The following is a 25,709-nucleotide window of genomic DNA, read 5'->3' as shown; positions in this document are numbered from 1 at the left end:
TTGATACTTAAGGAATAAAATGGACCTAAACACAAAACTTAACCAAAATTTTCAATTTTTTATGTATAAAAGGGCGCATAATTCTGTCAAAATGCACGCCAGAGTTATCTAACTTTGCCTGCCCAGTCCCCTCATGAAAGTAAGTAAGTGTACCAAGTTTGAATGCAATAGCATTGATACTTTCTGAGAAAAGTGGACCTAAACGCAAAACTTAACCGGACGCCGACGCCGACGCCAAGGTGATGACAATAGCTCATATTCTTTTCTCAAAAAATAGATGAGCTAATAAATGACTGCATGATATTCGATCACTGACTGCATGATTTAAGATCACTGAATGCATAACATTAAATCAATGAATGACTGATTTTAGATCACTGAATGCATAATTTTATATCAATGAATGCATAAATTAAGATCAATGAATGCAAAATTTTAGATCAATTAATGCATGAATTTAGATCGCTGAATGCATAATTTAAGATTAATGAATGCATGGATTTAGATCACTGAATTCATAATTTTATTCATTCAATGTATGATTTTAGATCACTGAATGAATGATTTTAGATGATTGAATGAATGATTTTATATCATTGAATAAATGATCTTAGATCACTAAATCAATTATTTAAGATCACAGAATGCATGATTATAGATCACTGAATGCATGATTTTAGATCACTTAAAGCATGATTTTAGATTACTTATTGCATGAGTTGAAAGAATGTTAAAAATAATATTCTGCCTATAAGTAATAAACTGTTTTAATTGAGAAAATGATGAATCATTGTAAGGTTCCATGATGAAATAATTTGTAACATTTCACTGATAAAGAGGCAACAGGCTGGAACCCCAGAAAGAGCTTATTAATATTCCTTTGTATTAACATTAAATCTGTTTGTATAGATAAGCATCAGCTGGTTATGCTTGTAATATTTGACACCACTTTTCACCACCTGGCGACAGCTGCATACCTGTTATACTTAAAAAAACAAAAAAAATTTTTAACTAATCTGTTAACAAATTCCTTAAACAGTTGATGACATGCATGGATAAATGTGTTATTGACAAGCCATATGTTCAGCGTGCATGCAAAACCAGAGCACTGAGTTTCCCTCATGCATATCCAGAAGCATAAAACTGATCTGCCAGTGTTTCAAACACTCCAATGATAATAACCTCTTCAAACATTAAGAAGAAAAGAAGCAATTTTTGTTCAGAAGTGCATCAAATTAAGAATGATAAAACTCCAGAAACATTAAGGTATGAACTCTTGTTTCTAACCCCTTTTCTTATGCAATACAGGCCAACAAAAGGATTATATAAAACTAAACATACAAACTACTAATATGATAAAGGGATCAATCTCTTCATAGGAATGATGGTTCAAAGCATTGGGGGTTTAAACCAGTTGAAAGTCTACCACATTGGAATGATCGATGCAAAGCCTTAGAGGGTTTAAACCTGCATAAAGGCTAACCACCACATTTGAGTGATCAATGCAAAGCCTTAGGGGTTTAAACCATTCGAAAGTCTAACCACCACATTGAAATGATCAATGCAAAGCCTTAGAGGGTTTAAACCTGTTGAAAGGTTAACCATCCAATTGGAGTGATCAATGCAAAGCTTTAGAGGGTTTAAACCTGTTGAAAGGTTAACCCTTCTATTGGAGTGATCAATGCAAAGCCTAAGAGGGTTTAAACCTGTTGAAAGGTTAACCATCCTATTGGAGCGATCAATGCAAAGCCTTAGAGGGTTTAAAACAATTTAAAAGGTGAACCACCACATTGGAGTGATCAATGCAAAGCATAAGAGATTTTAACCACTTGAAAAATTAATCTCCACATTTGAATGATCAATGCAAAGCCTTAAGTGGTTTAAACCAGTTGAAAGGCTTACAACCACATAGGAAAGTATAAAAGCAAAGCCTTAGGGGGTTTAAACCAGTTAAAAGTCTAACCACCACATTAGAGTGATCAATTCAAAAGCTGAGGTAATTTAAACCACTTGAAAGGCTAACCACCACAATGGAATGATCAATGCAAAGCCTAAGGGTTTTAACATGTTGAAAAGCTAACCACTACATTGGAGTGATCAATGCAAAGCCTTAGGATGTTTAAACCTGTTGAAAGTCTAACCACCACATTGAACATTGTTTCTCTGTCTTTAAGACCAATGTTAAAGCTAATTTCCATTCTACTGTCAAAATGGCTTTTACAGCATATTTAACAACCAACCAAATTTGTTTTACATGTAAGACCAATTTTTTTATATAATTACCATTAGGTGTACAAGCTTCATTGTCTATTTTACTTAAAGAGTTTAAGTACAGGGCACTAGACTGGTAAAAACATTGTTGAGCTCATGAACAATTCTCTATAAATGAAGCCAAGCCATGTTACACTGACTTATCTAGGTAAAAGCCCAATACCCAAAATCAGGGATCATATTTTTTTCGGTTTTGTCGGTCCTAGACCGATTGGGTTAATGAAAGACCAATTGAAAATCCCAAACAGTCGGTCCTATTCTGTTTGCTATTAAAATTCCCATGTCATGAAATTGATTACACAGTCTACATGCTAACACACCCTAATGACATTCTTATCTCGTTTAGGTGTGATAAACCATTCGCTACAGTCTCTAAACCGGTCAGGACCGGTTTATTGCACGTCAGACCAAGAATGTGAACAGCGGATTAAAGACGCATCCGAAAAGACGCGTCTGAATGCACGCGCTGTAACTAAACAAAACATGATACATTTTCCACCAGCGTAATAATCCGGTAATATAATTATGAATGAAAGTCGCGGATCTGATCGACAGAACAGCCGAAAGTTATTTTTATGGCCGGAACTTCACATAAAATAGTGCACAAAAAAAATAATATACATTGAATAAATCTTCAGTAAAACCGTGTTAGAATCGAAATAATTCGTGTACTTTATACTTTGTTGTTGAATAACTCACGACCGGAAAATTAGATGCGTGGTTTCAAATGCTTCGCTTTCGTGATTAAATCCCTACGCATCTAAACTATCGGACTATTTGACAACAAATTATTTCGTAATCATTTGGTTCTATTTGGATCTTAATTATTTCTTTGGCAAATACCCGGGAAGCCGGGGTAAATTTGACCTACTTTGGCTCTAAATTAATCTTTCTCCCCTGAAAGGTCACAGGGGCAGGTCGGGCTACTATAACCTCGTGAAGAGGCCAGTAGGACCTGTAAATAAACTCTGAATTACACACACGTAATCATTTGGTTTGTTGTTGTCAGTAGCCAACCTACGCACAGACATTTGTTAGGTTCAGTGCATGTTTGTAAGATATTATCGAGTCGACAACAATTTAAAACATCGGTATAGACTTACACAGATTAATAATATTGACAACGATGAAAAAAGTCTGATAAAACAGCACACAAAACAACAATGAAATACCAAATGATAAAACCAGTTAAGAAAACTCGTTCTGTTTAAAAAAAAAAATGCCTAAGGGAATTTTACTTGTACATGTATTATACCACCTTCATGAATGGCAAAATCAATGGTATATAATATATTTTAACGAATTTTGTCATGATTTCGGATACACATTTTCGGATACTTTTATATCCGGACCGATTGATGTTGCGGGAAAATATGATCCCTGCCCAAAATACTTGACTGATTGTTTCTAACGAACATCTTGCAAACAACTGGTCATCAATATATTTGAGCCCTGCTGGGCTGAATGCATGTGAGTAAAGTGTAGTCCTAGATAACTTGTGCAGGGGTCGTATTCCAGAAGCATCTTAAGTTAAAGTTTATTCTTATCCTTAAATTGGAAAATTTTCTTACGTGTTTCATTTCCTATTGCAATAGCTTGGCATCAAGAATTACATCAAAATAACATTATTATGTCAATGTTATGATAGGAATACCATAAGAAACATGTGATTCCTTATCTAATAAATAAATACAAAACATTGTAATTTTGAACTTAAGTGAAAATTTTTAAGAAATGACTTAAGATGTTTCTGGAATACCACCCCTGGACACCTAAATTGGATTTTCTCTAAGCTGACTTTCTTTAAATCAACAAATCCATTAAAGAGTAAAGTGTTGTCCATTATTAGCCCCTGTAGACCACACAGGCTAATCTTGCGCAACACTGTATGCATATGCATTAAGCCCATTTTTCCAACAGCACAGCTCAATTATAAAGTTTCTATACACACTAGAGACGGTGTTGTGTCTCGCACAAATCTGCAAATAAATCTTGGTAATTATTCTACAATTTGTACCGAAAACTGACATCCTTCTAAACGCAATGAATTATTTTTGGGTGACTTGTGCCATAATAATATAATGTGGATTCTTAAATAACATAAATATTCTTTAAGTTGCCGACAGCAGCCTTGTAAATGGAATTAATCTTTGCCTACAGTAACATTTTTTTTGGTGTCTAACCTTTCGAAGCAGTCCTCAGAATAACAGCATCATCACACAGGTCTGCTGTAGTCTCCCCTTCATTTAACCTTGACATTGGTAACCTTTGGATAGAAATGCAAAATATGTCAAAACACAACTAGGTAAATATAAATAACGAAGAAGCATAATCATGCCAAAAATATAAAATGATATTATATAGGGATAATACACGTTTTCGAGGGCATGATCATCTGCGGGCGCTCGAAAAATCCGTTCCTGCCCAAGTGCGCAGCACGAGGGCAGGAACGGATTTTGAGAGCGCCTGCAGATGATCACGTCCGAGAAAATGTGTATCTTCGCTATTATTGCATAAACAAATCACACATACCAAAATAATTTAAAATATCATTGAAAACAATGTTTTGTTCATTCGACATCGACAAAATAATTCGATTATTTCAATACAGTAAAAGGTTGTGTTTTACATATGCCTCACTCGGTCATCATCCGAAATGACGAGGCTTTACCTTCGGATAGGCAGTTTACGATTTAAAATGTGTTTAAACAGTGGATTAATGCAAAGTTGAAATGCAGTCGCGCAAATTAAGATATGAGGAATTATTTTGGAATTTACAGCAGGATCGTTTAAGGTACATAATCACTTAAATTTACAGCATAGTCTTTTGAAAGTGTTGAGTAAATAACCTTAACTTAGTTGCCAATACAATAAAGCTGTTGTCTAAAGTAAGTGCAGATGGTATAAGTTGAAAAGTGGATTGAAATAGTCATTGCCATTATCTCTGCATGCATGAGGAAACTGGTGCTTATTCAGTTCCCCATTTATGCTTGAAAGTCGTCGAACGCCGTTGTTGAAGGCTGGAGAAGGGAAGTAACTGCGTGTGGACCAGATTATGGATATGAAAAACACAAAAGGGCTTGAACGCACGTAAATCGCCTTGTTAATGCACGATTTCTTCTGTTCAAGCCCTCTTTTTGTCAAGTTTCTGCACCCCACCAGAGGGCATTATAGATAGAGTTTATGCAATAATATTGGAACATGTTCAAAAAGGTTAAATGATATCAGATTGAAACACATAAGTAAAGAGCAACAAGCTGGTTCAATGCTATTATGCCTATTAACTTGCTTTGAACCGGGATGTTTAAAGATTTGTAAGTTTGGCTGTCAAGCCCAAAAATAAGATAAGTTCATATAGCACGTGGTTAACTAAAAATCCTGGTTAAAAAAATCCTTACCTAAAGTTTATACATCATATAAAGTAAAATCTATTTCAGATACCTTGCTGGCTGAGGCGTGACCTCTGCAGTCACAATCCCTGGTATATTTGTAGATACCGCATCATCATACAGGCTGTAAGGGTCAACATGGGACATGTCTTCCATCATCGCCATGGCCACTGGAGGTACAAGGGGAGGCGGTGGTGCTGGGAATTCTGTATCTGTGGTTACCTGGGATCTAACTCGACTGGGCGGGGGCTTGGATGCTGGTGGGGGAGGTCGCTGACCCTTTCCTGGGGCCGGGGAAATGAAGACGGTGTCGTATTCGCTGATGATATCATCTAGTCCTTCCAGGGACTTCGTGATTTGCTTTATCCTGAAATGAAAGTTTAACTTAGAAATGCTTACCATAGTCAATTATCATGAGCCTTAATCCGAGAAAATGGGGCTTAATGTTTGTGCAGATTAGCCTGTGCAGTTTGGGACAAAAATTTCCGCCTAGACTGGATTGTTGTTTTGCAGAAACTTCCTTTAAAAAAATATAATCAGAAAGTGATTAGTCTGTGCAGACTGCACAGGCTTATCTGGGACAACATTTCACGCACATGCATTAATACCCTGTTTTTCTAGAGCCAGACTTATATTTTCATAGCATTTTTATTATAATAAAATATATATGTATATGTAAAATTTAAGTGAAACATTTTTATGAACTAACTGAAAGGGAGGTAATGCAAAAACATACTCTTCCTGTTTCAGTGCAAGTTGTCTCTCTTGTTCCCTTTGTACAGAAAGCCTCTTAGACACTTGTCTACCAAGAAAACCTCTAACCACTGTAATTGAACAACAAATCACATCTTAAAATAACTTTAATTTTTAAACATTTTTAATATATGATAAGCTTTTGGAATAGTATGATAAATGTTCACACTATTTCTTACAAATTATTGAGACTGTCAGCAACTGTCATCCTAATGTAAAATTTCCATACATTTTTTTTAATGATAATGTTTCCCATCATTATTTTTTATTGTTTTTATGTATGAAATTTTAAATTGAAGTCCATCTTTAGTCTTAGACAAGAATATTTTAAAAAGTATTTCCTTTTTTATTTTTTGATTTCTGCCACAAGAACATTTTTCTAGATATTAAAATGATTTTGAAACTATTTGTTAACAGACTTTCTAGGAAACATTTCTGTTAAGTTTGGTTATAGTTGTTATAATCCGCCATTGTGTTTTATAAAAGCAGTTGATTAAGTGAATAGTTGACAAAAACAATGACATTCAATGACGATAAAGACTGACAAGAATTGCTTCCCCGTGTGCATTATATATTTTGTCATGTTTCTAAAAACCACCTGTGAAGAAATCAGCCTTTTTCATCATTGGATGGCAAATGCATCACAAATAATAGCATCATCTGTATTGATCCAGCAGATATGCTGCCACTATAGGATCATTTAAGAGAAAACAATTCATTAATGCTGAAAAAAGCCTAAAATGACATTCTGCAGGTCAGTTGCATGCTTTTCTTTCCATGCTCTTGGGGGAAGGGTACCCTCAGTAGGTTTAATTGTGTTGCTTTCTAATCCAGAAATGCAATGCAATAAAGCATAAATGGTATGAGGTGCAAGTCAAAATAAATTAATGCCTGCTTTGGTGGTTAGAACAAACAAATAAACTCAGGTTAAACACTCTCTCCCCCTGACCTACCAGACTGTGCCTTGGTCACTTTATATTCCAACTCCACTGCCTTCTGGTTTAACAAGGTCACATGGTCCAACTTGAAAAACACCTTCGTCTTCCCGAACTGAAACAACAACAACAGCTAAGTGTGTCACATATTTTTGTTACACATACAAATTGGAATATCAGCATCTACTTTTTTGGTAATGTACTTATTAATGACATTCATAATAAATGCGTACGATGGTATTTGTCACATACCTGTATACATAATTTATGTATTTAACAACATGAAGACTACCAACAATAACAGCACTTTTATTTTTAAAAAGGAATAATATACCATCAAAACCATTCTACCCAAAAACTAGAAAATTTCATACACGGGATAGGGCCATTGGATTATCAGTATTCAAAATAGCACTTTTGAACTATAGTTTACCCTTTACCACTGATATTCCCTTTGACATGTTTGTAGTCACTTAGAAAATCAAATCCAATTTAAGACCTTTCTTACTAGATTCAAGTTTTAAACCCTTCATTTCCAACCCTTATGTAGAGATGCGCAGAAACAGCATAGCAACTAAACAGACTGCGAGTCATTCGCAGACTATTCTCGTTTTATGCGGTTTGCATATAGCAATTTCCACTTTTCTTCTGAGTGAGGAAGGGTACACTGTAATTGAGTAGATAAAGACTAAGACCGTTCACCTGCACATTCTCCAGCTTCAGATGCAGTACAACCATTTCACACTTCTGTCGGTTGTTGGACGGACAGAAGCTAGGCAGGCTACACGCCACTATTGCTGCATACCTGCGAAAAACACAGGCACTTGTTTTGTTAGGAATACAAAAATATGAGCAATATAAACACTTTAGCTCTGAGAATTTAAACCTTTTTTTAGAATTTAAACATTAAAAACAAAATCACGTATATTGACAAAGGACTTTGAGACACACTCCTAAGAACAGGGACAATAACTCTTCAACATTTTTTCAGTTATAGCCTGTTACCCAAGGTTAACTGATCTTATACAACTATGCATTACATACCATAGTGTAAAGAATTATCACTCATTTAGCAGTGATTCGCAATACATTTAAAGTAAAACTGGTTCCAAATATCTCAATACAACTGAGAAAACAATATGAATTTTTAGTAGGAACATGTAGTATACTGACAGAACGCAAAGTTGTAAATGTATGCAGATGGATGTTGAATACAATATTTTTTCAATCAAAATCCTTTTAATTTGATTTACAGAAATCTGCGGGAGTTATATAAAGGCCAAGTGAATAAAACTGAAGATATATTGTAAAATCTTGTATAATTATTTGTCTGTATTAAATTTTGTGGCTTAAAAAAACAAAACATTTTTTGTTCACATGTTAATGGTGGATTTCTGAGTTTTGGAAAAAAAGGAGTATGGTTTGGAAATGTTCTGATGAGTTTGTATTAAATTGATGGATTGGTTATTCCACATAATCAACGAAAATGAACTTCCAACCAATAATAGTGTTTTTACATGAATCGAAATCAAGATTGTACTCGCCTGACAAGAAATTCGTGGTACGTCACCCGTAGAGCGTAACCAAACTTCCGTATCTTGACAGTCTCAGAGATACCCGTGTATCGCAACTGGGCCAGGACGTAGTCGGGGACGAATTTGAATGCCTCTTTGCTAGTGTTGGGTTTTATACAGCGCACAAAATGAGGCTTTGCCACCTGGAGCTTGTTTATAAGGTCCGTCAGGGAGTTCTGTGAAATAAAGAATAGGACAAAAAATTTACAAATACAGCTCATAGTCAGAAACAACACAGCAATAATAAATACATATGAATCACAATAACAACAAAAGAAAACAGAGCAATAAAAAGAGAATAGAGAATGTGTAGCCATTTGCATTGAGCTGACACTCAAGCTATTTATGTCAAGAAATATGACATTAATTGACTCTAGCAACGAATGTTAAGACTTTCAAACATTGAAGCTGTTTGTTATGAAATGTCAATTGACTTAACACTTTATCTGTTAAAGGGGCCTTTTCACAGATTTTGGCATGTTTTGAAGTTTGTCATTAAATGCTTTATATTGATAAATGTAAACATTGGAAATAAAATTCTCCAGAAAAAAATCAAGAATAAAATTTAACAAGGGCTGTTTGTAAAACATGCATGCCCCCCATATGGGCTGTCAGTTGTAGTGGCAGCCATTGTGTGAATACGTTTTTTGTCACTGTGACCTTGACCTTCGACCTAGTGACCTAAAAATCAAAAGGGATCATCTGCAAGTCATGATCAATGTACCTATGAAGTTTCATGATCCTTGGCGTAAGGGTTCTTGAGTTATCATTCGGAAACCATTTTAGTGTGTCCGAGTCACCGTGACCTTGAACTTTGACCTAGTGACCTGAAAGTCAATAGGGGTCATCTGTGAGTCATGATCAATGTACCTATGAAGTTTCATGATCCTAGGCGTAAGCGTTCTTGAGTGATCATCCTGAAACCATTTTTCTAAGTCGAGTCACCGTGACCTTGACCTTTGACCTAGTGACCTGAATATCAATAGAGGTCATCTGCGAGTAATGATCAATCTACCTATGCAGTTTCATGATCCTAGCCATATGATAAGCGTTCTTGAGTTATCATCCTGAAACCATTTTACTTCTTTAAGTCACCATGACCTTGACTGTAGACCTAGTGACCTCAAAATCAATAGGGGTCATCTGCGAGTCATGATCAATGTACCTGTCAAGTTTCGTGATCCTAGGCCGAATCGTTCTTGACTTATCATCCGGAAACCATTTTACTGTTTCGGATCACCATGACCTTGACCTTTGACCTAGTGACCTGGAAATCAATATGGGTCATATGCGAGTCATGATCAATGTACCTATGAAGTTTCATGATCCTAGGCCTAAGCGTTCTTGAGTTATCATTCGGACACCATTTTACTATTTCGGGGCACCGTGACCTTAACCTTTGACCTAGTGACCTGAAAATCAATAGGGGGCATCTGCGAGTCAGGATCAATGTACCTATGAAGTTTCATGATCCTAGGCATAAGCGTTCTTGAGTTATCATCCGGAAACCATCAGGTGGACGGACATACGAACATACATACGGACGGACCTACATGAGCAAAACAATATACCCCCTCTTCTTCTAAGAGGGCATAAAAAGAAAAAAAGGTAATCCTCAGCGGGCTTGAACAACTGACCCCTGGAGTCCTGGAGTAAAGAGTCTCCCATTTAGACCTCTCGGCCATCGTTCATGATGCCATATGTGATGCATTTGATACTTTATATAACAAATCCTCGAAGTTTCAAAAAATATAAGGACAACAACAGAACTCTCCAAATAACTAATTTGTTTGGCGTTGCAAAGCTTTATAATTTTCAGGTTCTTATATCGTCAAAAGATGCATATAATGGCTATATTAGACCATGGTAAATGTTCAGTATTACTGTTTCCTCACAAATATCATACCTAAAAAAAAAAATTGTGAATTTGAAACAACTTTTTTCAATTTTGTCAATTTACCAAAACGTGAAAAGGCCACTTTAATGTTAAGAAATGTAAATTCACCTAACACACTAGCAGGGAATGTTAAGAAATGCAAAATGACATAACACTTAAGTTGTAAAAGTTAAGACATGTGAATTCACTAACACTCTAGCTGTAAATGTTAAGACATGTGAATTTACTTAACACTCTAGCTGTAAAAGTTAAGACATGTGAATTCACTAACACTCTAGCTGTAAATGTTAAGACATGTGAATTTACTTAACACTCTAGCTTTGAATTTTAAGAAAAGCAATTTCACTTAACTCTAGCTGTGAATGTTAAGGCATGTGAAATAATATATCTGTGAATGTTCAGCCAGATAAACTAACCTAACACTCTACCAATGTGTTTGAGCATTTGTTTTTAAGTTCAATAATTGCGACTTATTAGCAGGACTCTGTGATAAACTGTGCTCTGGGAAAACTGGGCTTAATGCATGTGCATGAGGCGTAGCCCCAGATAAGTCTGTGCAATTGAGAACAGGCTAATCAGGAACGACTCTTTCTGCTTTGACTGGATTTTTATTTCAAAGAAACTCCCATTAAATGAAAAATTCCATAAAAGCTGAATGTGTGGTCCCTGATTCACCTGTGCTAATCTGGGATGACACTTTACACACATGCATTAAGCCCTCTTTTCTCAGAACACAGTTCATATAGACTTTTTTGGAAAGCAAAAGCAACAAATAGTCCTACCCTGAAATGATATGCCATTGTAGAAGGACCTTTCTTCTCCACTGAAATGTTCTTGTTGGGCTTCTTTGCATCTCTGTTACCTCCCTTTAGTTTACGGAAGAACTCAAATGGCGACGAGGACTTTTTGACAGTCGCCCTAAAATATGCACAAGCAGGATCATATACTTGCATATTTGAACAAGAGGCCCATGAGGGCCTGAATCGCTTTACTGCTTTAAACACTGTCACTCTGACCTTGACCTTTGACCCAGTGACCTGAAAATAAATAGGGTTTGAGTCCTCATTAATATAAAGACACTGAGTAAGTTTGAAAAGAATCAGATGAAAACTGTGGACTTTATTGGATAAACAAGTTTTTACTATTTCCAGTCACTGTGACCTTGACCTTTGACCCAGTGACCTGAAAATCAATAGGGTTCGAGTCCTCATTAATTTTAAGACACTGAGTAAGTTTGCAAAGAATCGGATGAAAACTGTGGACTTCATCGGATAAACAAGACAATGTCTAACACATACACACACAGACACCAAGCCATCCCATAAGCTCTTCTGCCTTTGGCAGTAGAGCTAATAAATATGGAAAATTCCACTGAGGGCATTATAGCATTTTGGTGACCAGCCAGGCAGCCTCTTATTGGTAAACCTACCAAAGAGAAAACTAATCGAATTGTATACTATAACCTCAAAAAAGCATTTTACTATTTCGGGTCACAGTGACCTTGACCTTTAATATAGTGACCTGAAAATCAATAGGGGTCAACTGCAAGTCATGATCAATCTACCTATCAAGTTTCATGATCCTAGGCATAAGCGTTCTTGACTTATCATCCGGAAACCATTTCACTATATCGGGTCACTGTGACCTTGACCTTTGACCTAGTGACCTGAAAATCAATAGGGGTCAACTGCGAGTCATGATCAATGTACCTATGAAGTTTCATGATCCTAAGCATAAGCGTTCTTGAGTTATCATCCGGAAACCATTTTACTATTTCGGGTCACCGTGACCTTGACCTTTGACCTAGTGACCTGAAATTCAATAGGGGTCATCTGCCAGTCATTATCAATCTACCTATGAAGTTTCATGATCCTAGGCATAAGCGTTCTTGAGTTATCATCCGGAAACTATTTACTATTTCTGGTCAACGTGACCTTGACCTTTGACCTAGTGACCTGAAAATCAATAGGGTACATCTGTGAGTCATTATCAATCTACCTATCAAGTTTCATGATCTTACGCCTAAGCATTCTTGAGTTATCATCCGGAAACCATTTTACTATTTCGGGTAACCGTGACCTTGACCTAGTGACCTCAAAATCAATAGGGGTCATCTGCGAGTCATGATCAATGTACCTAGGAAGTTTCATGATCCTAGGCCTAAGCGTTCTTGAGTTATCATCTGGAAACCATCTGGTGGACGGACATACGGACCAACATGAGCAAAACAATATACCCCCTCTTCTTCGAAGGGGGGGCATAAATATTTAAAAAAAATATTTATTTATATTTATAACATAACTATTTCTGACTTTTGTTTCGGTACAAATAAACGGTTCAATAACTCAGCATTGGTTTAAAACAGTGTTATATTCTTAAAGAAAATACAGGTCAATGTCAATGAAGAATATTATATAGAATGTTATTATTCCACATGGCATCATATATGAGTGAATACCTGCATGACCTCTGCTGTCGAGCGCTGGGAGCCAGAGAGCCCGTTCTGGTGACACGTGACTGGAAAAGCTCCTTGATCAGCAGCTTGTTGCTAGCTGGGAAAGCACAAGTATCAGTGTAACTAGCTGGGAAAACACAAGCAGATGTATAACTAGCTGGAACAAGAGCTGTCTTCATCGGAAGACATATGCCCCCAAAAAACGCTTTTTCGTAACCTAAATGCAGATTTTGAAACCTAAACCCAGACCCTAAGTTCAAGGTCAAGGTAAAAGGTGTCAAAATTTGTGTGCGTAATGAAAGGCCTTGTCCATATACACATGCATACCAAATATGAAATTTACATGTGAAGCGACATATAAGTTATGAGCATTTTTCGAGCGGAAACGCAATTTTTTGATGATTCAAGAGCCATAACTCAAAAGTGCCTGGGTAAATTTGGCTGATTATATAACGTGAACTAGATTGTATTGCCTTACACATTTTTATGAAGTTTGGTAAAGATCCGATGAAAATTGCTTGAGTTATTGTGCGGAAACGAGAACAAACTAAATTTTTCGATGATTCAAGGGCCGTAACTCAGGAGTGTCTTGGTCAATTTGGCCGATTATCGAATTTAACCTAGATTGTATTGCCTTACTAATGTTTATGAAGTTTGGTGAAGATCCGATGACAATTGCTTGAGTTATTGAGTGGAAACGATAAAAAACTCAATTTTTCGATGATTCAAGGGCCGTAACTCAGGAGTGTCATGGTCAATTTGGCTGATTATCAAACTTGACCTATATCTTATGATCTTACACATTTTCAGAAAGTTTGGTGAAGATCAGATGACATTTGCTCGAGTTATTGAGCGGAAACGAGAAAAAACAATTTTACGATAATTCAAGGGCCTTAACTCAGGAGTGTCTGGGGCAATTTAGCCGATTATCAAACTTGACCTAGATCTTATAACCTAACACATTTTCATGAAGTTTGGTAAAGATCCTAAGACATTTGCTCGAGTTATTGAGTGGAAACAAGAAAAATCCCAATTTTATGATAATTCAAGGGCCATAACTCAGAAGTGTCTGGGTCAAATGGGTGGATTATCGAACTTGACCTAGATGTTATAGCCTTACACATATTCATGAAGTTTGGAGAAGATCTGATGACAATTGCTTGACTTATTGAGCGGAAACTTATCCAGATGGACAAACTGACTGACTGACTGAGGGACGGTGCGATTTTAATATGCCCCCAGAACCTATATGTTCTGGGGGCATATGTTCTGGGGGCATAAAAACACAAGATACAGTGTAACTAGCTGAGAAAACGACTAGCTGTGTAACCAGCTGGTAATACAAGTAGCTGTGTAACTAGCTTGGAAAACACAAGCAGATGTGCAACTAGCTGGGAAAACACAAATAGATGTGTTACTTATTGGGAAACACAAGTTCATATGTAACATGCTTGAAAAACACAAGTACATGTGTATCTAGTTGGGAAAACACAAGAAGCAGTGTATATGGCTGGGCAAACACAAGTAAATGTGTAACTAGCTGGGAAAACACAAGCCATTTGTAGCTAACTTGGAAAACACAAGAAGCAGTGTTAGTAGATTGGAAAATACAAGCAGCTGTGTTACTATATTGCCAAAAAAAAGTAATTGTATATTAAGTAGCTTGGGAAATACAAGAAGCTGTGTAACAAGCTGTGAAAACACACGTGGCTATGTCACTAGCTGGGAAATCACAAGAAGCAATGTTACTAGATTGAAAACACAAGTCGCTGTGTAACTAGATGGGATATCACATGCAGCTGTGTAACATGCTGAAAAAACACATACATGCAAATGAGTAACTAGCTGGGAAAAACAAGTAGCTGTGAAGCTAGATGGGAAAACACAAGCAGATGTTAAACAAGCTTGAAAATCACATGGGGATGTGGGACAAGCTGGGAAAATAAAAGTGGAAGTGTTAAAAGGTGGGACAATACAAGTACCTGTGTAAAAAGCTGGGAAACCAAAAGCAGATGTGCAACTTGATAGGGAAAACAAAAGTAGCTGTGTACATAACTGCAAAAACTGAACTAAATGCTTGTTGCTAGCTGGTAAAAAACAGTATAAATGACCAGTTTGTTGCTAGCTTGTAAAACACAAGTAAATGCATCAATGCCAGATTTTAGTTAGTTGGATAAGCACAAGAAGCTGTGTTACTACCAACTTGTGGCTCATTAAAAAAACTGTATATGCAACTACTTGCTTGTGTCTCAATGAAAACATATGTTTGCATATTTCAATATTGTGGCTTATTTTAGCCTGTGGCTAGCAGAAAAAACACAAGTAATAAATTGATAGTTGCTTGCTGTTTGCTGGCAAAATTCAAATGATTGTGTATTAATGTGAACTTGCCAGCAAACACTCGGCAATACAATGTTTTGTCAAGAAACTATTACTTACAACCCCTTTCTTTAAACCTGTTCTTCTCAAAATCAAAGTGTAAATGGCTATATGCAGCCACCATAAAATTAAACAGCTCTCAGGCTGTTCAGGTTTAATGCTGTTTGCTGCTCATCAGTATCTTCAGGTCGGAAATGAAGCCTTTAAATCATAAATCTATTAAGAAAGGTCTTTACTTTAATGTGAATTTCTACGGCCTACAAACAGGTCAAAATGCTAATCTGAGTGACCATGGGATAACCTCACTTTTCATGGTGTATAGGACACTGTTAGGTAGCATGTCCCTGTTCTTCTCCAGTATTCCCCGCACATCGTACGTCACACAGCCTGCATAGTGAACCATGGTGAAGCACAAACCTCCATCACGTGGCGTCTTGTAGTAGCGACCGTGCTTCTTACCTGTAACATATTTATTGATAAATTTTCTTAACTGAATCACACTGAATTGTTTATCTAAAGCAAAATTTAACAAAAACACAGAACTTTGTACATAGCGGAATTGATGTTAAACAAAACACGTCATTTAGGGTTAACCTGAAGAATTTTGATTTGCTGCATTAGTAAAAAGTAGGTCAATCTCAAGGTCACCATGTGTTCAGGAGACATGGGTATGTTGATAGTGTTCCAAGACATCAGCAATTCAAGTATAAAAGCTTTGCAGGGAGCAGAATTGATGTTATATGAAATGTGTCATTTTTTGTCAACCTTGTATGAATGGACAAATGAACGCATAACCATCAAATGGACAGAAAAATTGCCTTATGCTTCTGAATATGCTGGGGGCATACATGAGATATCATTAGAAATAATGTTAATAGGAAGTTTCATGATGATAACAAAAAAATTTGACTTCTACAGCGTTCACAAGGTTCAACAACAGCCCTACAAGGAAACTGCCCTACCCTGGTGGTCATGTTTTCAACGGATCAGAACCATTTTCAAACACTGTGGCTTCTAAACAGTTCACAAGGTTTCATTACAGTTATTTAAGAAAATCCTATGGCGGTCATACTTTTTGTACTTTAACTATTCTCAAATACATTTAAGATAAATAAAAACAAATGTTTTGAGCTTGTTTTAGTTGATATGACCCGTGTAATGAAAAATGGCTCCAGCACAGCCGTGCCTGCCCATCTGCACAGTTTCGTTAAGAGCTACTCAGTCTGATAATGAGACCATGAAACCTTTTTTATCCCATTTTCAATGCGACATTGACGGTATAACACCTTATGGAATATACTAGCCTGTATTCAACCTTGTGGGATATACAGTACCTGTCGTGTGCACGGACTACTTTTTACTTTACCACTGAATGATTTTTCATAAGAAATAAAGTCGAGAAAACTTTTGCTTCAAAATTATATGACTTTCAACCTTTAAATCTGGTCATATGACATAGTTTTTCGCCATCCGTATAATGAATCAGCTGATTGATGGCGTCATAAAATGACATACTTATTGCATCATTTTCCCCCCCCCAAAAATTAAAAATTTATTTTAAACGCAACTTATTTTACATGTACATGTACTGGATATCGACATATTTGAATTGTCAATTTATCACATTTTCCTTATTTCGTGCAATGTGCATTGTTTATAATCCATGCATATACTTTTGACATTTAAGAATGTACAAATATCACACCATTCATAAATAATCTGCAATATTTGCTTTCCGATTTAATTAACCTTAGGCATAGAGCTGTGTAAAGTATAAGATGGTAAAAATAGCACCACACTGGAATTCGGAACGTCCCATTTGTACACGGGTATTATCCACTCATTTATCTGTTGTGTAATGGAATGTTTTCCATTCTTTGTGTATTTATATATTAAATTATTTTTTTGTACAATAAGGGCATTTACCATAGACAAATAAAACATTGTGCAAGTTTAAACATAATTATGTTTGTATGCAGAAATCTGCAAATGCAACCGAGTTTACCAACGGCTATAATTTGATAAACTGCTCCGATTCATTTTAACAGCAGTAATGTAGAGTACATGATGTAGCGTGTGACAAAAAGAAAGTTTATTGAGTTCATAAATGAATATAGTGATAGGATGGCATAAGGGTCTTTATTTAACTATGCTGATAATTATTAAAGACCCTAGATGCAAAATCCTCAATTATTGGGTTAAATGGATTATTAGATGGATTTTAAAGGATATATAAAGGTAAGATACTAGTTCGAACGTGTTTTTTTTTTTTTGTACTTTTGTCGTTCCCTGTACTCGGGGAAATGATTTTAACATGGGCGCCATTGATGCATCTGCTATATCACACACGGCATACCCATAATATTATATAAAAAACACGTTCTGCGTGTCCTTAAATTCGTCGTCCGAAGTCGGAAAACGTATTGCCCTGTATATTAAGTCAAATAAACAGGCTGTCAAGTAACCTTTTTTCAAAAAGTAGGAAAAAATAGGAACTACTTTTGCAAGAAAAGTAGGAAAAAAGTAGGAAAAAGTAGGAACTTTTCCCTCAAAAGTAGGAATACATAATACTATTTTTTTAGACTACCTTAAGGCCCCAAAAGATTTCAGCCTTTTGTACCTGTTCCTTATGTGATGAATGTACTTGCATACAGATAGATTTATCCCCACCACCCTGAGAGCTGCTTGGCTTTGGGGCACTTCCAAACAAACGCTTTTGTGAATTATCATGCATGTATTTCATGTTTTCCTTGTGTTTTTATCCATCTGCATGACTTATCAATTAATTAGCACCAGAATTACTACAAGATGGACTTCATTCAGACAGTACAATATCTTGCAAACTCATTGCCGGTATCTTTCTTGCACCACGATCCAAGTGCTTTTTCACTGTTGTCCCACTTCTCCATCCATGAAGGGTTAAACTTTGTTTTCCCACTAGGCATTTTAGCACTTATAGTGTATCTATGATAATTAAGTTTCAAGCAAAGCTACCCTGTTAAAGAAGTATACATGTAATTAGATGCTGTTCATTTTGGTGTATCATCAAATAAGTGGTTAGAGGTCTTCTGTGTATCGAAATGGTAATATATTGTGCATGTTATATCCTTAAGCATGCCAAATATCAAGTTGCTATCTTCAATATTGCAAAAGTTATGGCCCATATTAAAGTTTTCGGACGGACACACAGACAGACAAACAGAAGGACTGACAGTACAACTGCCATATGCCACCCTAACGGGAGCATAAAAATGTATCAGGGCGTTTAGGCTCTGTGCATTTATCTTTAATTACTTAGCATGATGTACCTATGATATCAATAGAACATCATATCCGTTGTCATGTACACATGTAATACAGAATTTATTACATTATATTTGTAAATGATGAAAACTCTGCAAAGCATCAGTTTTATCTTTTTCCAATAACTTGTGTAATAAATTCCATATTACATAACCACTCATACAATACATGTATCTCTATATCTCTACATTCCAAACAGCAATATCATGTAAACATGCATAAGGTTTGGTCAAATTGTTGTCAATGGAAACAAAATAAAACTGGAATAAACAATGCTCTTGCATCACTGGGTACTGTGTAAGGTAGTGAAGTCTGCAGTGTACAAATGCTAAGGAAGTAAGCAAGGCACTATTGTTACTTCAAAAAACTTGTCAATAATTTTAAAAGTTACATAAGAAATAAATATTTATGCTCCTGAAGAGGTGCTAGCAGACAGTCAGCATGGGTTGTCAGGTCTCATCTAGATGAATGCACATTAACAGGGATACAGTCATGCCATAGATTCATTTATCCTGCAAGTTTACTAAATAAACTCTTTAAAAAAAAAAATTCTCCATTGAAAATGAAAAAGTAGGAATAGTAGGAAGATTTGGTAAAAAAATAGGAAAAAGTAGGATCCTGATGAAAAAGTAGGAAATAGTAGGAAAAAGTAGGAAAAAGTATGACCGCTTGACAGCCTGAATAAAGTGTCAGTCGCTGCAATTCTCTGTTTACTCGTCGAAATTGTCAAGGTCGTCGATGGTGTACATGTATGTTGACATCAACATCATTTTGTCAGGAGCAATTAATCGCTGCCATATTGGATTTTGATCATTTTCTTTCGAAAATAAAATGAATTATAGTAAAGTAAAATCTTCTTTTGGTGGTCGTGATGTGTTACATTTCGCATACTGAGTAAAATTGAATCGAGGCATATGGTAATATTTTTACTTGTTTTACAGTTTGTGTGTGAATTTTGTAAAGACAATTTGCGTACCAGAACAAATACATGTATATCACTACGCACGGTTACATTCGTTAGATTTTAAGCGCTTTTAAGACTGAATTAAAATTATTGTTAAGGTTATAAGATCTATTAATGTTAAATGTCACATTGTAAAAAAAATCAAATAGAATACTAGGATTAGCGTTGAATACAGAGAAGTTTATGTTGCTCGGCTCGAACACCGAAAGCGCTCGCCAAGGCTCGCGCTTCCGGCGTTCTTAGCCTCGCAACATAAACTTCTCTGTATTCAACGCTAACCTAGTATTCTCTATATAGTGGACAGCTTAGCTTCTGAACAGATTGTGATGACATAAGACCCATTTTCTAATGACAAGGCTCATATACACTTGATTGCTTACCAACGTTGCTATGGAGCTTGCTGGCCAGGGACTTATCAGTGGCCTTCGGGAATGAAGATTCCTCATCCAGTATGGCAAGCAGGCCCGTAGGCCTCTGAAACAACAACAACATAAATTATGGGAGTGGTGTTTTGTGGGGGTTTTTTGCATTTGCACAAGTGGGGTACTATTGACATTACACTTATGATTTGTCTAACCCTTTACCACTTAGTTATGCATTTTCATGCATTTGTAGTCTCTTTGAAAGTTTAGAAAACTTATTTTAAGACCTTTCTTACTTGATTCAAGTTTTAAAGGCTTCATTTTCAACCCTTAGATACTGATGAGCAGCAAACAGCATAAAACCTGAACAGACTGCAAGTTACTCACAGTCTGCTTTGGTTTTATGCTGTTTGCCATTTTTACATTGCTTCTGAGTGGGGGAAAGGACTAAGCCAGGGCCTGTATTCACCAACCTATTCTCAGACTTAAGATTACAGAATGGTCTTACACTTAATATAAATATCTCAAGAGTTTGCATACCTACAGGCTAAAAATGGTGCTTAAATCATTAATATGTTGTTCTTAACCAAGAATTATAAAATAAACAGTGTTAACTGCCAAGCTGGACTTGACTTTCAAGTAATTACAGCATTTTTAAGTTTTAAGAATATTCTTTGTTTTAGACTTAAGTTTATGAATCGGTTTGCGAATACCGGCCCTGGTGCTGAGTAACTTACATATCACTCAGAAACATAAATGTGTATGAACGTGTTTTGATTGATTTGAAGCACGTCTAAATATCTTTTCTTAAGCCTGGACGATGGTTTCTGGTTAATTTTTTTGTAAAGTCATACAAGTGCTCGAAAGAATAATCAACAGCCCCAAAGTCTCACCTCAAGAAATACGTCCAGAATCTCCTGGTTGCTGACGTAGTTGATATCGACCAATGGGACACCTTCTAACAGGCAGTCTTGCTGTTCACTGTTGAAGATGTTCTCATTGGCGTACAGCTGTATCTGCTCATTGGCCACATTGATACACATCTGAAATCAAAGCTGAAAAAGTCTGAGCGGAAAAAGTCTGAGCTGGAGCTATTCTGACTGCATAGGGAAAAAGACCTGTTTTCACAGCTTATATTAGAATGCTATGCTCCTTTGTAACTGGCTTTAGGACTAACATAAACACATTATGAGGACAGTATCCCCTTTGGGATTTCAATAGAATGTAATTTATAATAAAACACAGTAGACAAATTACGATAAACATGAACATACCTGCTCAAAACTGTTGACAGGAAAGTTTTCAAAACCAAATATGTCCAATATCCCTATCTGCAGGTCCATTCTAAAAGAAACGAAAACATAAATTAATGTATTTACATCACATTAATTTACACTAGAGAATTATTCATTTTGAATTGTTTCCCAAAGTGCAAAGTGTTGGCCTAGATTTTCTTTTGCAGTCTGCACAAGCTAAACTGGGATGACACTTTCAGCCTAAACTGGTCATTCATTCGCTAAGAAGAGACTTCCTTTAACTCATTCACTGCTGGAATTGAATTTTGAAGGACTTTGGAAACAGTTTGGATCCAGATGAGACGCCACAGAACGTGGTGTCTCATCAGGATCCAAACTGTTTGCTATTCTGATAGTATTCTTTGAAAAAAATCGAAGAAAATGCTAATTTTAGAAATTCTGCAGATGACATTTTAGCAGATGACAAATTTCCCAGCATGCAATGGGTTAAACAAAAAATACCATAAAAGAAGAGTGCACATGCTAACCTGGGATGACACTTTGCGCACATGCATTAAGCCCCATTTTCAAAGAGGATAAATTAAATTGTTGAAACATCACTGTAAAAATGGTATCAAGCATGCAACAAAACAAACAAAAACAAATGGAAGGATCACTCATGCAAATGACACAAAATATGGCCAACAATACATGTACTTTTAAGGCAACATCTTCAAACCGATGCACCTATTCTAACCAATATAACCAGGTTCCCCTTGTTATTAAAAAAAATTAAGTCAGTGAATTCTTCAAAGTGAAACTGATATCAATGTTTCCAAAAACGTTTTATTGATTATTTTATACTTTTTGCAGATTACATAAAACAGAAACATTCAAAAGCTGCAGTTCAGGATTATGATATTTGAAGCATTTTAAACTGGTATGAATGCAATATATCATAAAAAAAAAAACACACAAAAAATCTGCATGCTGTTTCCTCAAAGAAGCATCATCAACATCTGTCATACAAAACTATTTGATAAAAATTTACCAGAATCTTTTTACTTCACTTTTTGTCCTGTTTGAAATGATTCATAAAAACAATTTCTTTCTTTTTTTATACTTATGTACTGCTGTTATAGTCAAAATTGATTTCTAAATAAAGTCAGCAATTCAAGCAGCAGCATATTTAATTATATTTATTTATGGCTCAAGCAAAATATTATATATATATATATATATGTATGTTATTTTGAGGATTTGCTATGAAACAGGTTCCCAACTTTTAATTAAATATTGGGTCAAATTTATTGAAACTCATGCACTTTTCCCCCACAAAAAGATACTTATCCCTTAAAATATCAATCACATATCAGTTACATTGTGCAAAAGTTATCTTCAAATTTGGTTTTTAAACTCCAAACCTTGCAGTTTTAAAGACAATTTTTGAAGTTATTTCTATATAAGTTTATATTATATAAATCATGTGACCCTGGAACATGGCCAGTTTTAAAAAGCCCTGAGGCATGATTTGGTTATCACATACTAATTTTCCCATATTTGAAAGCTATGCCTCCCCTCCCCAAGCCTTATTAGAATCGCTACAGTGGTAGCCTACCCCTGGTCTCCAGGCTGTATGAGCTGGTTGATGCCATTGACTATCCAGCTGAACAAGCGGGCATACAGTGTCTTGGCCAAGGCGTCCCTGCAGTCCACCGCTCGCTCCACTGTGCGCTCCTTCTTGATCTGCTCACCTGACCACCATACAACATGCGATATGGCTATGACATGCAGATGTCGGGCTCAAATGAGCCTCATTATAGGAAAAAAGGGCTTAATGTTTGTGCATTAAGAGTCGTCATAGATTAGCCGTTGCAGTCCACAAGGCAAATCAGGAGCAACACTTTCCGCCTTCACTGGATGGATTTTCGCTAAGAAGAGACTTCCTTTAAACAAAAATACCATAAAAGAGCTAATTGTCGTCCATGATTACCTGTGTGGACTGCACAAGCTTATCTTTGATGACACATCACTCACATGCATTAAGCCCAGTTTTCCCAGAATGAGGTTCATATTGTCACCATTATCCAAGAATACATGCTTAAAATACGTTTGTAATTGCATGTTCTTCGTTATTACTCTCATACATAACATCATTCATTAAGTTACAGTAAGAACAAATTGTGTAAATTCTTGTCAATTAAAATTTGGCGAAGTAAACCCTGCAAAAAAAGATGTCCATCTAAAGCAATAACCCTTAACAAAAAATTGCTTAAATTACCGAAAATATAATATACATTTGATGTATTATGAATAAGAGCCAGTCAAGAATACCATGCAACTACATAAATAAATGTACATACAACTAATGCAACTACATACATATGTAAATAAAACTATATTCATATATACATACCATCCATGCAGCAACATACATTCCTAAATACCACCAATAGCAATATATGTATCACCAATTCAATTACAAACATATATGTACAAACCATCAATGACAATAAACTAGGGATGGAGAAACTGATTGAATATTCAAATATTCTATTTAATGATTGATCTTTAAAACAACAGACTTTCCCAATGTAGAAAGTAGATTTCCTTAACTTAAAGACAGTTTTCTACAAAACACTAGCCAAATACACTCATTTCAATGGTCCATTTTGTATAACATGGGTGCCAGTAATACACAGTTACTCATGACAGTAGTTAACTATTATTGCTATTATTTGTAATTTTAACCTTTGCCTTTGACTTTTAAAAACTGTAACAAAACAACATGATTTACTCATTTAGTCAATATTTACAAAAAACATAATTTGTTAAAAGAATATACACATTAGTTCATAATTCAAATATTCCAATATTCCTTTCAATGAAAATGTAAATATAACTGAATACCAATTTTGGTATATGATGCAATGCCTACAATAAACAATTTTGGGTGCACAAAACTAAAACTGACATTTCGGAACATTAAATATGAAGTTGGATAGAAATATTTTAACAGAAATACACAAATACAAACAAGAGCAATAATAGCCATAATTGGAACCTTGTTAATAAACTATATTACATGCATATCAACACATATACAGGTAGCAAATGAATCTGTTTTCAAGGTCACTATCAGTGTTCACAATCATACTTTTACGCCTTCAATTATTTACACAATTGCCAGAAATAAAATGACTTTTTTATGAATACACTAGCAATTGGAGATAATTGGAGATAATTTCTTTCCTTATTTGTTAAGGTATTTCTCTCATAAAAGCAGGAAAACAACCCCACAGCACTCATGGAATACATTCAATTAAACATGCTTGATGCCAATAATGGACATTTTAAATACCAAGGCCAATGCTATTAATGTGAATGCCTAGCAACATTTCCAACATGATCGAAAGCCAATTCACATTTTAATTAGGCATGTTGACAAGAGTATTAAAATATTATGTTTTCCTGTCATCTCATTACAACTCAACACCAAGATAATTATTTGAACAAGCAAAAATCTAAATACGGAATACTAAAGGTATCACTGGCATAAAAATAACACAAATAGCAAAGAGCTCATGTTTGATGACAACGGTTTGAAGATTATCCTTGAAGGCCAAACAACAACATAAAGCAAAACCGTTTGCATTAGATTGTTGACAACAACTAACCAGTAGACAAAAAAGATTTCTCTGCATTTCTGTCAACCTACGGTTGTTTTTCCAGGGAAGAACTAAAGCTTGTCATACAAGTGGCAAGAATATTCCCCTATGCAACATGACGTATTATGTAAGAAGTTGATAAAAAACAATTGCTGTCATCCCTAGGACATAGACAGTTTTGACCACAGACGCATGGTTTAACATTAAGGACATTTACTCAATTTTATATACAAAATACAAACATGGTTTGAGAGAAAAAGATATTAACGAGAAAAAGATTTGTACATTATTTTGATATGAGTCTAAATCAATCATGTGACACCTAGGGTGCAGCCAATTTTGACCCTATAGTGGCAAGATTTGAGAAAAAAACTTACTTGTAGAGGACCACAATACTATGTTGTATACCAAATACTTAACCTATCACAAGAACTTGTAGTTTCAGAGGAATTTTTTTTTTAAGTTTTGGTGTGCAAAAGTGTATATTAACCTTGTGAACCCCCAGGGCGTGTCCAGTGTTTACC

General features: G+C 35.6%; 2 protein-coding genes across 2 annotated transcripts in view; one reads left to right on the top strand and one right to left on the bottom strand.

The window, feature by feature from the left end:
- LOC127833219 (uncharacterized) overlaps positions 1–25,709 on the top strand; it is a 1,273,891-nt gene that overhangs the window by 651,016 nt on the left and 597,166 nt on the right. The window lies entirely within an intron of this gene.
- Positions 1–25,709, bottom strand: part of LOC127833218 (unconventional myosin-XVI-like) — a 179,130-nt gene that overhangs the window by 94,138 nt on the left and 59,283 nt on the right. The window contains exons 20-32 of the mRNA XM_052358375.1: positions 23,136–23,271; positions 21,557–21,626; positions 21,176–21,325; positions 20,301–20,394; positions 15,960–16,112; positions 13,278–13,371; positions 11,602–11,737; positions 8,893–9,098; positions 8,051–8,153; positions 7,367–7,463; positions 6,397–6,484; positions 5,713–6,027; positions 4,455–4,537 (exon numbers count right to left, since the gene is read on the bottom strand). Coding sequence (XP_052214335.1) covers positions 4,455–4,537; positions 5,713–6,027; positions 6,397–6,484; positions 7,367–7,463; positions 8,051–8,153; positions 8,893–9,098; positions 11,602–11,737; positions 13,278–13,371; positions 15,960–16,112; positions 20,301–20,394; positions 21,176–21,325; positions 21,557–21,626; positions 23,136–23,271 — 1,725 coding nt within the window. The remainder of the gene's footprint in view (positions 1–4,454; positions 4,538–5,712; positions 6,028–6,396; positions 6,485–7,366; positions 7,464–8,050; positions 8,154–8,892; positions 9,099–11,601; positions 11,738–13,277; positions 13,372–15,959; positions 16,113–20,300; positions 20,395–21,175; positions 21,326–21,556; positions 21,627–23,135; positions 23,272–25,709) is intronic.

This window comes from Dreissena polymorpha, chromosome 6 (genome assembly GCF_020536995.1).
Source record: "Dreissena polymorpha isolate Duluth1 chromosome 6, UMN_Dpol_1.0, whole genome shotgun sequence".
In the NCBI taxonomy this organism is placed as follows: domain Eukaryota; kingdom Metazoa; phylum Mollusca; class Bivalvia; order Myida; family Dreissenidae; genus Dreissena; species Dreissena polymorpha.
The sequence above is the reverse complement of the archived record's forward strand: the minus strand, read 5'-3'. Positions and strand labels throughout refer to the sequence as shown.